We start from the raw sequence: 15,031 nt of genomic DNA, 5'->3' as shown, positions 1-15,031 counted from the left end.
AGAAGTGCTTAGGGTTTATTTCTGCAGAAGTTTTTGATGGCCTAAGTTGAGCCGACTGCAGTTCTTCACTGTCCCTTTTGCCAGGCAGTGCTTATGCAACCGGACAGGGTGGTGCTTCAGGGAGCCAGTGTGGCTGAAAGTCGATGGCTTCCTTTAGCTGGGCTCTGGATTGCTGCATCAGCTCCTTGAATGGTTTCCTACTCAGTCACCTGAAGGCCAGACCCAGGAAAAGTGGAGGAGGCTAGGAACGTGCAGCTGTAGAGATGACAAGACTGCCTTTCCTTAGCTCACCTCTGAAAGCCATGAACTCAGCTTGAGCAGTCCAAAGTAACAGAAGTCCAAGGTGGCCTATTTAGAAATACTGTCTTTTGCTCATTCTTCCAAAAAAGCTGTTAGCAACTGACTGGATTGCAGTGACATAATTAATTAGGAGTTTCCAAATAAAGTATAGTTACAAGATTCTGGCAATAAAAAGAAATGTGTCATAGTTGAAATCAATGAAATCTGTTTTTGACTGGGTGATTTTAATTGGGTGAAATTGCAGTTTGGACAGTGCTTCAGGAAGACATTGAGGGAACCAAAGAGGCATTGGAAGGAGCAAGATTTATTCCACCTTTCTGTAATATTGCTGTTAAGCCTGCCTCTATGAGAATAACTGATTTTACTTTAAAGAAATGACGAGAACATGGTTCCAAAATGAAACTTCTGTTTCTGTGTATGAGTAGTCAAACTGTGATGTGGGTTGATTTCGCTCTATGATTTTTATTTAAGTACAGCCAGAAAAAAATTTCAAAAGCAAGTCATCTGAAGTTGCAGAAGTGTTTTCAGCATTCTAGTACAGGAATGCACATTTAAAATGAAGTTTTGATAGTGGCTAATTGAAAGTAAGCTAGTGGAACAAGTTGAATTTTGTTTAAACAACATGCCCTTTTGAAGCCATAGTGAGGGATGTTTCTGTCCAAATGCATTCTCCTTTGCTACTCTCCAGGTGGGCACTCTAATCCAGTGTACATATGGCTACAAATACAATCTCAGATACTCTTCTTGAAAAATAATTTAAAAAATACTCTTTCCTGTGGCTCTTTCAACTGAAAGTGTTGAAACAGTCATGTGCATAGGTTACTTGATTTCTAAAAAGTGGAATATGTTTTGAATTGCCTTCTTGAGCAGTGACTCTAAATTTTTTCAACTTACAGACACCTGTCATTTTTCTTCTGGTGGTAATGACCGCTTTTACCCAATGTACATCTACCGACAGTAGGCTTTCTTTTCTTTCATACCTTTTGTGAGAATCCAGCAACTTCCAAATTGCAAGTATTTGTAAACCTTTATTCAGTTAGAAGTGGAGGAAGCAAGGTTTCAGTTGCAGTCTCAAACTGAACAGGTTCTGCTGTCACATGCATGCAGTTCCCCCCCCGTCCCCCAAAACAAGGCATAAACCCAGTTTGTTTTCTTAGTAGTATACAAAGCTCTTCAGTTTTTACAGATTAGTAGCAGTAGTAGTAGTATTGTTGTTATATATTTATAAATATAAAATATATTATATAAAAAATATACAGGTTTATTTCCATAGAGATATCTTTGTTGGGGCTGGTTGATAGGTATTTTCTCTTAGTGATGCATAGGCACTGAGTTCAGTGATACTGTTATTCTAAATAAGTTTTCTTTCTTGTTTAAAGCTCACAAAGTGACTAGAATTCCATTCTTTGCGAAAGATATGCCTACTGTGTCTTGGATGGTATCTTTTTGCTGTTGCTGTGTGCTGGATATTGGTTATAACAGCCAAAACAATGAACTTTGTATCCGTCACATTCCTTGTGTTAGGTTACGGTCTCATGCCTCCTTAAATGTTTTTTTTTAATCCCATTTCCTAGAAGTCTGCATGATATGTCCTTTGTACTTGCTGATACTGAAAAGGAATGTGTTTGGTAGGGTCTGCTCCCCAGTGGAATAAATGAGGAGATTTTTGAGTGTGCGTTTCAAGGAAAATACAGAAAATGTCTTAATTTTCAGTATTAATGAAACCCTTCCTATCTAGGTATTCTTTCTTCTAACTTTCCTGTAGGAGCATCTGCCAAGATCACTTACTGGAGCTGAGTTGAGATACTCCAGTGTTGGCAAAAGGCTCATTTTTGAGTGATGAAATATTGAGCCTTTTTAATGCGGTCTATCCTTGTGACATTAACAGTACGAAACAACACGTCTTTCAGAAAGCTAAACAGTCTAGAATTTATAGAGTTAAGCTAAAATATTTCTCTTATGTTGTGTTGCAACATGCGTATCCGGTCCTAGAAATGTTTTTTAAAAAAGATCTTCTAGATGAATAAACAGTGCTAAATATGGTAATAACATTAAGCTACAAAATTCCTTACAATTGTGTCAGTGTGCCTTGGAAACTTCACACGTACTGGAGCAAAACAATATTTATATCCATGAAAAGACGTCCTTTAGCCAGATACTCCTGCTTTTGATTTGCACTGTATCCATCTAGATTTGCACGTTGTCAGCAGGGGTTTTCTAGAGTTATGAAACAAAACACTGTTAAGTGAACAGATGAATCATATAATCTCCCGTGTTTGAAATGAAATGTTGTAGGGATACTCAGTGCTTTTCATTCTTTTCCTAAGAGCTCTAGAAAACCATTATATACATATTTCATCTCTGTGATTTCACAGACTGGTTGAAGTAGGAAGGGACCTCTGGAGGGCATCTTGTCCAGCCCTCCTGCTCAAGCAGGGCCACCTAGAGCTGGTTGCCTAGGACCATGTCCAGATGGCTTTTGAGTATCTCCATTCAAGTTCTTCTGGTGAAGACTGAACAAGGGTTGTTTTGGGGGTTTTTTTGTCTTTGGCCGTTTAGCTGTATATTTTCAAAGTCAAAGTGTTGTGGATTTGGTGGATTGAGAAGGGAAAAATCTGTATCTCCCTGGTCGCAGGGCACTCTGTTGCTCTTAATTATTCATTAGATTCTACACTGAAGGTAAATAACATTGCTATTAGGAAGAAAATATGGCAAGAACACTGTTAAATTTGTGACTTTGAAAATGCTTGGCTTCTTATATATATTTTTAGATTAGCACTGTTTTTGTACATAGCAATCATAATGGAGAACCCGTAAGCTTTTTTAAAACTAGCTTATGTGCATTTGCAGTTATCTTATCTTTTAAGATTCCACAGCAGTGATTTTTTAAGGAATAGACACATGATCTAAAGGAAAAAACATACCACCAGTTAATGAGTGAGTGTCTACCCACTGAGTTATGACAAACTGCTGTGTATCCAAGTTCTGCAGTAAAACTTTTGGAAATGGCATACAATTAGTATATTGGGCTCCATCACTTTCTCACTTCGGTTTGCTTTCCAGTTCCTTGCAGGCCGTATCCATAGTTCCTGAAAAGCCAGTTGATGTGTGTAAGCTGCTTACACATGTTTTTGTGTGTAATCTTACATGTACATGTTTTCATCCTTTATGTTTTCATCTACTTAAAAGGATTCTTGGTTTAAACTCCATAGTGGTACTTTACTTTTCAAAATAAAATTGTTTAACTTGGTTTTTAATGCATACAATTCATAAAACTTTTCAATCTTTAAAAATAAGATTGGATAAGTATGTGTTTAAAGTTGATTACCTATGTGATGGGAGCTGCATTATCCAAGTATTTGACTCCCTGAGGCAGTGAATTTAGTGAGTTCTCAGCAACACAAGAGCTGTGAAATAAGTTTTCTGTGGTTTATTAGACTGACTATTGAGTACTTTAGAAAGCAATTCTTGTTACTTCTTTGCTCTTGCCTTTGTAGCACAGCCAATGCACCAGAAGACGATGCTCCAAATAGATATTCCCGAACAGACAGGACAACTTACAGCAGATACAGCAGGGATGCAAATTCTTCTGGCAGTTCCATACCAAGTAACGCTTTGGAAAAGAGGATTGAGGAACTTGAAAGGGTAAGTACCAACTAACATCTGCTTGGCATACATCTGAAATAAAGTACCTTTGAAACTCCATGGGGGAATTTACAAGTATGATATATATAAACGATGCTAAATGCTTGAAGTACAGATAGTTATGTCTATAAAAATGTATAAAGAGTCAGACTGAGAAGAATGTGAACTTCCTAATCACAGGCATTTAGTTTTCATTTGGTATATAAGTGAGAAATAGTTGAGGTAAAGATAATACACTTAGAGAGCCAGTAGTGCTCTGCGTATTTCTTGTATGTACCTCGTGACATGCCAACACAGGGCAAATAGCTTGGAGGAAGGAGGGGCTCACTGGCTGTTCAGAAAATTAGCAAGCCTGATTCTGATCTACTTCTTGTTTTGGATTTTTTAATGTACTGAAATATTATAAAAATTAATTGGTATCCAATTGTTTGTTAAAGTTTTAAACATTTAAAATACATATTTAAAACAAAGTTTTCATTATTTTAGACATTCTTCATAAAAACAATTTTGGGAAAACGTAATAACATTAAAGCTGAGTTTTTCACCTAAAATGATATTTAGCTAAATAATGTCATCTGTGTAATCTATTACTGGCTTCTCTGTCTTCCTCTGAAGTGGATTTTTGTGGATAACTTGCCAAATATTCTTGACTTTTGTATGGATGAAAGTTACTAGGTAAACACAATTTGAATAGATCTTTTTTGGAAAAGATGAAAATAAAACATATTTTGTAGAAATTACTTTTTTTTAAAGACTTGGGGAAGCCTGATTAAAAGGACTAACCCTCCCAATATAGCAAATTTGGAAGCTGATACTTTACATTTACTTCTGTTTTGGGCCCCTATCCAATTTGGGGTTCATGCTTAAGTTAAATATTTATTAAAACATTATCTCTGGAATCAGAGATATCATGCAGGTTTGCTGTCGGTAAAATATTTTCTTAGATGTGATTCTTTAGCTCCTTGAAATCTAAGGGCTTGAAAACATGGATTATAGGTAAGTGGGTGTGGGGTTTTGTTTGTTTGTTTGCTTTAAATGGTAATAACTTAAAACTGTCTCTTAATAAAATTACCTTTCAAACTTCATTACATACTCTGGTTTTAGGAACTTGCAAAGGAGAGACAGGAAAACATGAGATTAATGAAGATGACCCAGGACAAAGAGGAACTAATTGGAAAGCTGAGGGAAGAAATTGATTTACTAAACAGAGTAAGCACGTACTTTCTTATATGGTGCTATATAAAGAGGGGATAAAAGGCTCTGCATTCTCTGTGCTCTGCTTCAGGCACCATCCACTGGGCAAAGTCAGAAGAGAATTAAGTGTGGGGTTTTTTTGTATTTGTGTAATGTTTTAAGAGGCATGTCAGTAAGTTACATTTTTTCCAAGTGACTTCTGTTTGTCATGATTAACTTCCATAAGTTGTCTGTTATTGGAGTACCTGAATATCTTGTTGCTACGAACACTTATGTGTTCGTAGAACAAGGTTATAAAAGCGAGAGTTCTTTACTGACTCTTCTTTCCAAAGTCAGTACATAGCATACCAGGAAATAATTAAGTTGGAGTTTTGACAGTTTTCTCAATAAATTGTTACCCAGGACTTTTATTAGACTCAATTGTGTAATTATAATTTAATTTTATTTTAGTCCGCTTTTAATTACTAATAATAGTTTAGAGGATTGTAGAAAGATTTGGGAGTAAATGCTTTATATTCTGACACATATTCTCATACTCTTTATTGTTGATCCCCAAGTAAAGGCAGAACAAGATGGGGCAGGAAACTTGGGCTAGCATCACTCGGGCAAGGTGTATAGGCAGGAGAAGAGAGGCTAGAAGAGTGAGATGTACTTGGGAATGGGACAGGATGAGAAGTTTTGAGGATGATAGAGTATACCAATTTTAACATGTTCCAGTTTTAAGGGCGGACTGGAACTCTTTCACAGAATGGATTAGTGACCTCATCTTGCGCTTCCTGGCTGAGATGCAGAGCTTGGATGTACTAGGGAAATAGATTTCTACTGGTCTTGTGCAGACATTCCCATAAAAATTCAGGGGAAAAAATACATAATTTCAGAACTGGCCTTTGGTCAATCCAGCAGTGAAAGGCATAGTGGCAAACATTCATTTTGTACTGTTCATTTGTAGCAAAGGAGGACAACAAAAGTTTGCAAACTAATCTAGAGGACTAAAGTAGCTGAGATTATTTTGAAACAGGTATCTTTTATTTTTTTATAAAGAAAGTTAGAAGTTAATTTGTAGGAGAGATTTCTATTTTAATTGAAGAATTGGTCTTTATGCTGTTCTTCCGTTCTGCAAAGAATCCGTCACATCTAAGCTCATCACCTTATTACAGTCAAGGTAAGTGTTCATTCCTTCTACATAATGGATGGCAAAGCTACTTAATACTGCTGGTCACACCTGACTTCCTGACCCAGAGGTCAGAAAGAACAAATCAAAAGAACCTAAGTCACTGAAAGCTTGTGTTTTAGGACCATGACTGTTTGCAAAGTTTGCTGTTCCAGAAACGTTATTTTTTTTCTGCTATATTTGAAGTATGATGTCCTAGATTCAATCCATTGAGTGTCTGACTAGAAACCATCTTTGAACATTTGCAGTGAAGTCAAGCAGTGCCTGTGCCTTGCCTGTGTTGAAGTATGATGGCAATTTCTGCTTGTTGTGTGGAAAGAAAACATAAACCAGAATGTAGTACTTCCAAAAACCTCTGTATTATAAAATGGCTACAGTAGTACCGTTCCATGAGATATACAAAGCCACCTTATGGTGCTCCCTAGGTAGCCTCTCTTAAATGTAGAAGAGGATATTTTCTTACTATCTTCTCCATCAGATAAGCATTTATCATAGCTATAGCATTGTTTGTTAGCTTAATTGCAGTGCAAGTTATTTATGTTTGCATCCCTTGAGGTTTTCTTAACAGTGAAATAGCTGCCTTTTGACTTTATGACCAGCTTAATGATTTGTCATCTTAAAAAAGTTTGAACCCATGTCTCAAGTGATGCTTCCATTGAAACAGATGCAGCTTTACTTTCTTTTTTAATAGCTTTTGGATTTGTGACTGCTTCTATATTTGCTATCTATGTGGATTTAGAAAGAGGAAAGCGTTAGAATATTAAGAGAAGCTACAGAAATACTGCATCATTCCCATGATACAAGGTTATCGCAGTTAATAGGGCAGTCATATTTGCCTGAGGTTTATTATCATAACTGAGATCATGAGAGCCAGCACTGGGACATCCATCTGTTCTTCATGGAACGTTACTCTGTAGACCTGGCACCAGAATTGGATGCTTTGCATGGAAGAACAGTTGTGATCTTCAGCCTTCTGCTCAGAAAAAAGGATGTCCTGACGATTAAACTTTGCTTAGTGAGCTTATGCAGATATCTTTTTAAAAGGTTTTGCTGGTAGGTAACCTAAATAGGGGTCTTTAAATTTGACCATCTATGCATTCATGATATTTCTCCATCTTTTTTTATTAATCAAAATATGCAGTTATCGCATATTAGGTTGCATAGACGTGGAAAGAATTTCAAGTCAAAGAGCCTAAATAACCTTTTAAAATGCCATTTTATTGCATAGTTTTCTGACTGCTCAGCCCTCGTATTTCAAGAAATGCACTTTCTATAAGTTTCAGTTAGTTCATAACCACAGATGCATCCTTCATTGGCAAAGATCTTGTGTTACACTTCAAATACCATTTTTCCAAGAATCTTAAAACTTTTTGGCAGACTTTTTCTCATTTTAAGTAAATATATTTATTTAATGTAACAATATAATTTTACTGAAATAAGTCAGTACATCACAAAGATACTTAAAGAACATGAACTGCATTTATATTGAGAAACAGAAAAGGCTCTCTGCCATAAATGGCATTCTTTCACTCCAGTACGTTAGCCACTAAAAGTATGTCTGCCATGTTTTTTGTAAGAAAGAGGCAATTGCTTCATAAAAACCTCAAATGCCTGAAGGGAAAGGCATCTCAAGACATTTAAATATTTGTAGGCTAAATTCAACTGGTTTACACTTGGTCATCTCTGACCTCACTAAGATGTCATTGCAGTTAAATGTGTGTTTGGAGAGAGAGTCTGTCAGTGAGAATTTACAATCCAGTTAGTGTCAGTCGTGTAGTTGTTGGTTCCTTTGATATGTGAAGTCCAGGCTTTCCTGCTCTTGCATCTTTTTTACTAATAAGCATAAGTTAATGTTGCAATTTTGAATAAGAAACTTTAAATACCAGAGAGGCAAAAACCACCTGCATCTCTCGGTACATTGTTTCTGTAGATATATAAACTGCAATAGTTATTTTTCCTGGCTCATATTCACGAAACTCTTGTAGTAATCTTTGGAATGTTATTTTTGCAGCATAAACATTTCACAAACTTTTAATATTTTATTTTGAGTAAATTACAGGTATTTTAAACAGAAGGTTTTTAGATAAGCTTTAATTGAGGCACCTGATGGCTAGGTTAACAAGAAGTTCAAACACAGTATTATGTATACTGAACTAAAAAAAATAATTTTATTGAAAAAGTGTTGTCCCTTCCATCTGATTATTGATCTGAACTGCACAAGAGAGAAGATGAGATGTATTTCTTACAATTACATAGTAAACTGTATTTATAGTGGCTATCCATCAAAACTTTTCATGTTTGGATCTTTAAGTCACTTGTATCTGTTATGTCGGAGTGGTCAAATGCTTTTCCTGGAAGGCATTCATACTGTGATGAAGCTTTACTTCTGTGAGGCAAAGAGGAATTTCTGCTAGCGATTTCTTGAGTGCACATTACAAAAACAATAGAGTAATTGTAAAGGTATTGCGGTATGGATTTTGCCTTGGCAAACTACAGAGGCTTTTAAAAATCATGGTATCGATTAAACACAACATCTCTAGCACGCACCTCTGGAATGACTCCACTAAAAAAACCCAGGCAAATAGTCTCTGAATGTCAAACACTGCTTAACAACTTAAAGTAATGAGAGAGAAAATCTTTTCTCTACTACTGGTTTATGTTAAATTTAGCATGGCAACAGTAGGGTTTTGCAGACTTCAGTCAAAAGGCATCTAAGACCTCGAATAAGAATCTGGGTTCTTACTCCTTTGCCTGCCTTTCATTTTCCTCCTTAAAGTGCTGTCCTTGAGGTCACTGTTCCGTGTCTTCATTGTTTTTTTCGTTCTCATTCTGTTTCTTCCATGGGGGTTTTTTTTCAGTAAAATTATTTTTACCAAAGTAATGTTTACATTAAATAGCCAAGTTCATGGGTTTTCACTTTAAAGGCTTGAAAAGACTTGGAAGTGAAGAAGTGAAATGGGAACTGGGTAAATATGGTAATTAGTGGAAAAGGATGAACATTTGGGGTGGGAGCAATCTATTTTAAGCACCTATTCTTGCTGTGTATGTTTTCTGTTCTTTCGGTAGTGGTTTAGACAGAAGTTACAAATTGACTTTTAAATTTTTTCACAGAAAGAAAATAAATAAATGGGCAGACAGTACTTTTTCTGAAATTTTTGATACTTAATTTAAAACCCAAAGCAAGTCTCCTTGCAGTAATAACCAGTGATGTGTATATGTGAGTGGGGTAGTTGCAGACAAGCACTGTCTGGGGAGCTGAGGCAATAGCTGAGTAATACACTCTCTGTGTATGCCAATAAAATAATCACACCCATCCTATTTTGGTTTCATGATGCATTAATTCCTGCTGTAGCTTAAGTTTTGATTATATGTTTCCATTTAAAGGTGCTTATACATGGGAATATAATATTAATGTTTTGTAATTACAGTAACGTGGGAAAAGGCCGTTTGAACAGATTTAGGGGTAGCTACTGTGACACCAATTCTTCCCAACCCCACCTTCTTCATTTCAGAGCTAAGATGCTAAATTCCTGCTGCTACTAATTGAGAGTTTGTATTTATGTCCTGAGAAATGTTTATTTTTCTTTTTCCTTTCACAGGATCTAGATGATATAGAAGATGAAAACGAACAATTGAAGCAAGAAAATAAAACCCTCTTAAAAGTTGTTGGACAGCTGACAAGGTAGAAGATTCAAGCCTCAATGAGGAAAGATTTAAAAACTACTGATTGAACGTTAAGGTCAATATAGTAATACTTCCTGTGTTGCAGTATGTTATAATAACTGTCTTTATATTTATTGTTAGGAAACCAGATGAATGTTTATTTTCATAGTAGTTTCTTCTTAATTCAATGAAATGGCATCAAATTTGGGGTATATTTTTAGCTTTCCTTTCACATAAGAATAATTAAATTTCTTGACATATTTCAAAATAGTAAGTTCAAAAATATTTCAGTTTTGTATCTTCAGATTACATCTGCATAAATTACAGTAATTTAAAATTCATAGCACCAAGATCATTTTCACTCCATGTGGTTGTATATTTTTGAAATGAATGGAAGCAATACATATAAGCTTTGTTTACACAGATCCAAAATATATATTTTGGAAAATACTTCCTCTTTTGTTTAAACAGCTGTAAAGTGGATGCCTTATTACTGATGTGTAACATTTTGCAGATTGGTTACTTGCTCTAAAACTCATGTATGTTGAGGGTTTTTTACCATATCTGAAAGACTGACAATAGTAGAGAGTAGCATTTTTTTCCCTGTATAACAGTATTCTGGCAGGAGGGGGAGGTTTTATGAAAAACAGACAAAAAACCAAAACCAATAAACCACCTGTGGTATCAGCATTAATGAGTTCTTAGAATCATATTGAAGTTGTGCACTGCAGTTTATTTTAAAGCTTTTGTTTTAGCAATGAAATGCAAGTTTGCTATTAGGCAATAAGTGTGTTTGCTGTGTTGGGAGTTCAAACAAAGCCTGGAGCTTTCATTTTAGCAAAGACACTTTCGCAATACTCTTCTACTTAAAGCTGTCATCTTAACATTTGTAGTGATCATAACCAATGTGAGTTTTTTGATGTTTTCATTTTTTAAGCTGAGAGAGAATTTTTGTACATAGCATAGTAGAGAGGCATACGAGTGATCCATGCCCTTTTGAAACATCAAATGATTTAAAAAACCTTTTATCCTTCCTTGATTTTAAACTAACAAGGTGTTTAAAAAGTGCCTGTTTAGATGTTACAATCCAGTTACGACTGCGTACTGATTCTTCTATAACATAATAGTAGACAAAATTTTCATTTGACATTAACCACAGACCTAAGTTAACAATTCTCTTCTTAAAATTCTTGTTAGGCTGAAATTTGATGTACTTTATTTCATCTTAATACAGCACATTTTTCATTCCTGATCAGAATAAACGTATATGTCATTTGAGTCAGGACACTAGAAATGAAAACATGTTGAAGAGGTCAGGCTCTTTCTTGACGATTTTGAAGTTTGGTGTCAGAAGGGTGTATGCATATAGTTTTTGTTACCTTAAAACTTCAAGGCAACTTTAATATATAGTAACAATCACTTTTTCATATTTGCCAATTGTTTTCATAATGTATATTTAATGACTGTAAGAGTTTCTTAAATTTCAAATCCAGGTATTATTGCTACACCTTGGATTGTTTTGGATATAGGATAGGTTATTTGTATTTGTGTATTCTAATGAGGAGGAACTTTCCAAAGCTTTAAAGTATTTTTCAAGACACTTATATTCCAAGATGCCTTGATGTTTTCCTTCACAGTGGATGAGGTCTCATGGGACACCACTTAAAACCTTTATTCAGGGTTTTACATGGTATGGGAGGTTTGTATAGGTCCTCTGAACTATGATATACACCAATGAATACTTCTTTTAATATGCAAATGGTACGAAGTCCCTTAATTTATCAGTTGCATGAAATTAAACATTTGAAGTAATAAAAAAAATCAGTTGAGATGTATGCCTTCTGAATAAATATGAGACTTTCTTTGGAAGAACATCTGATTTCCTTCTCTGTGTACTAGGTAGGAAATACACATACCGATTTACGACATGGGATGTCAGACATACTGAAGCGTCATTAAGGAGTTAATGCAGAACACACAGATATTAATATGAAGTTGTAAATGAGATATTTCATAAACTGTATTTTACATACATTTTAAACCAAAGAACAATAACAACAAAGAACATAAACAAGAATTACTTTTCTTCATATTACCTCTTCTTGGTTTGCATTGTGTATTGACTAAAACTTAGCAGCAGTAATGCCAAAATTAGAATTTTTTTTTTTTTTTTAACTTGGACATCCAGCTGACAGGAATATTTGGCAGAAGTGCTTCTGATAACCTGCCTTGAAGAGGTACTGGCAAGGGAAGTTTCCAAAATATTTGAAACCAGTAATGCTTCAGGCACAACATGTGAACAAAGGAACTATTGGGAACCCACAGATAAAGTACCTCAGGACATTATTGTTGTTGTGTGTTATTATACAAATGTAAAGCTCTTCATGGTTTTAAAAATTTCCACAAATTGTATCTTGAAGCATAACACTTCTGCTGACAGTTTGGAAGATTTAAATAGCTTTTTTTAAAAAAAACTATGTCTGTAACAATTTATTATCACTTACATTATCAGGCTCTTGGGAGAAGTTTAGTAGATTCTAGGGAAACTGATTACATAGAATGTTAATAATTGTCTAGTCATTACTTGCCATTAACTTTTTATTTCAGTAGGGTACCCTTATAGTCAAGCTCAAAAATAGAATAAGTTTTTATCCTAGGTGATTTGAAGGTGTTAAATTAGCTACCTTACCAGCAATTCACTAACCCACGTCCTCACCAGTCCAACACCTCAATTGCTCTCAGTTGTGTGATTTAAAAGAAGAGAGACTGCTGTAAGGGGGAACCCACCTCACTTGGGAAGGGTATATGATTCCTGAGTGAATCTGGGTATTAACGTTCCTAGGCTAAATTAATTTGCTAGGGCTTTTTCTTTTGGGAGGGAGGAGTGTGCATTAGTATGCAATATTAACTGTATGGGTAAGTCTCTTGGGAGATTTCTGAACTTTCATGTCTTAAAATTCATACCAAACCGCTTAGGTCTAGCATCTGCGTTCTGGGTAACTTGGGTCATCTAGGAAATCTAACCAGAAAAGTACTCCCGTTGACTAAAGCAAATAATTATTTTTTCAAGGTACTTTAATAATGGACAGCACATAATTCCTATTTTGATAATGCAAAACAATAGTCCTGTTATGGTCACATACTGTTGTATAGAAAACATATACTACATCCAGAGCTGAAGGTTAAAATTGTGCAGAAATGTTTTTATCATTGATAATATGCACTAATGTTTGTGGGATTTATTCCCTAAAGAAGTTCAACCATACATAAATGTTGGCGATTTTTACAAGGAAATTCAAATTGGCTCATTTTTAAAATAATGAAATGGCCATGTTTAAGTTCACTGTTACTTGATGTATATATTAACTGAAAGAGTGCAGTCTGTATTTGCAAATGAGTGGTTTTTCTCACTGGTTAATTACCAGATTTGTATTTACACATCTGAGGATTAGTTATTTCTGTGTTAGATTGACTCTGAATTTGGTAGAGTGAGAAAAGAAGGTAACAAGAAATAAATCAATTACTTCCAAAGTAGGAAGTATAACCTATTGAGATTTTTTTTTTTTAATTCAACTGTACTGAGAATTAGGTGTGGAAAGATTTGTGATTGGCATAAGCACTACAAAAGATACAGGGGTTTTAGTATGTTGGAAACAACCAACTAACCTACATCAAAGCTCTTTCAACTTGTCTGGTATCATTACAGCTTGGAAATTTGCTACCATAAGAGAGACCAAAAGCAATACTGGAGATCGAATTACTTTTTCACATTTTGCTAGGAGAGCAGAGTTACACTGACTCCAGCTATTTTATGGTTTTCTCTAAGTTCTTTGTGGCTATTTCCAGCTTGAATTGAAACAAATCAGTATTAGTAGCCAAGAGGAAAGGTAATCATTGGGAAACAAATGCATGTGTAGTAGCTATGGATACCATTAACATATGATTGAGTGTCAGTATTTCTTCGACTCAGACCCTTCAAGAAGATGTCAGTTGAGTTGATCCATTTGCATCAATATTACTGATTGCCAATGTCTGACATTTTTAATAAGAAACAACTATGGTAGCTGGAGAAATTACCATTGCAAGACACAATTTAAAAACTTAGTACGATAAGAAAACATTTGTGCTGGTACCTGTAGCTGCTGAGACTAAAGAGCTAAAGTTTATACTTAAAAGTTTTGTTAGAAATGAAACAAATGAATTCTGGATCTTTTCATTTAGTTTGATATAGAAATTCACTACAGATCTGTTCCATGCTAGTCATTCTGGTGTCGATACCTGCAAAAGGTATTGACACTAGCATTTCTAGAAGCACGTCTACTTCTGTTATTAAGCATTTCTTTAGGACTGCTTCAATATATCCAGGACAAAAAGAGCTTTGACATGTATATTTCAGTAGCATTCATGGTCTTCCAAGTATGTTGACTTACTGTAGCAAATCTCTGTCTACCATTTTTTCCTGAACTGTAGCAGATGTACATTACCTTGTTAATTTGATCCTTTTGCTTTTATTTCTGGATTTCTGGTGTAACTGTTCTTGTTCAGGGCTAGTTGTGATTTTTCTGTTCTGGAAAAATTGTGATAGTTGAGTTGTCCTCTGAAAATAGTCTCATGATGTGGAGTCTTTTTTTTTTTTTAAATATCTGTTTTATGCATTTAAAAAGTTGAAGCATCATTAAGCTACAAATAACTAAATATCCATTTTAGTTTTGAACATTGATTAGTCGTGATATTATTTGTGGTATCAGGTTAAAAATGATGTTGAGGTTCTTACTGTTGCAGGTAAAAGATACGTGTTTAACAATAAAGACTGTGTGCCTTTGTCCAAATAAAATGAAATTCTTTTTAATCCAGGCTGACTACTTACTGTGTTTAAAAGAGAATTAATATTGTCTGACTAAAATTCTAACTGGATTTGTCACCCATACTGGGAAGCTCCCAACCTGAACTGCTAGAATTATTTCTACATTCAGATTCACTTCTTCAAGCGTGTGTCTTTGCAGGCACACAAGAGAGACATCTGCGTATTTCTACTACACTAATTTTCTGCTTTGGGAA

The 15,031-nt window shown here is 35.1% G+C and overlaps 1 protein-coding gene across 1 annotated transcript in view; it reads left to right on the top strand.

Annotated features, from left to right (window-relative positions):
- Positions 1-14,819, top strand: part of PAWR (pro-apoptotic WT1 regulator) — an 85,582-nt gene extending 70,763 nt beyond the window's left edge. The window contains 3 exon segments of the mRNA XM_054807222.1: positions 3,798-3,945; positions 5,050-5,154; positions 9,910-14,819. Of these exon segments, the coding sequence (XP_054663197.1) occupies positions 3,798-3,945; positions 5,050-5,154; positions 9,910-9,996 (340 nt within the window). The 3' untranslated portion in view covers positions 9,997-14,819.
- The last annotated feature ends 212 nt before the right edge of the window (positions 14,820-15,031 follow it).

This window comes from Grus americana, chromosome 1, assembly GCF_028858705.1.
Source record: "Grus americana isolate bGruAme1 chromosome 1, bGruAme1.mat, whole genome shotgun sequence".
Taxonomy (NCBI): domain Eukaryota; kingdom Metazoa; phylum Chordata; class Aves; order Gruiformes; family Gruidae; genus Grus; species Grus americana.
The sequence above is the reverse complement of the archived record's forward strand: the minus strand, read 5'-3'. Positions and strand labels throughout refer to the sequence as shown.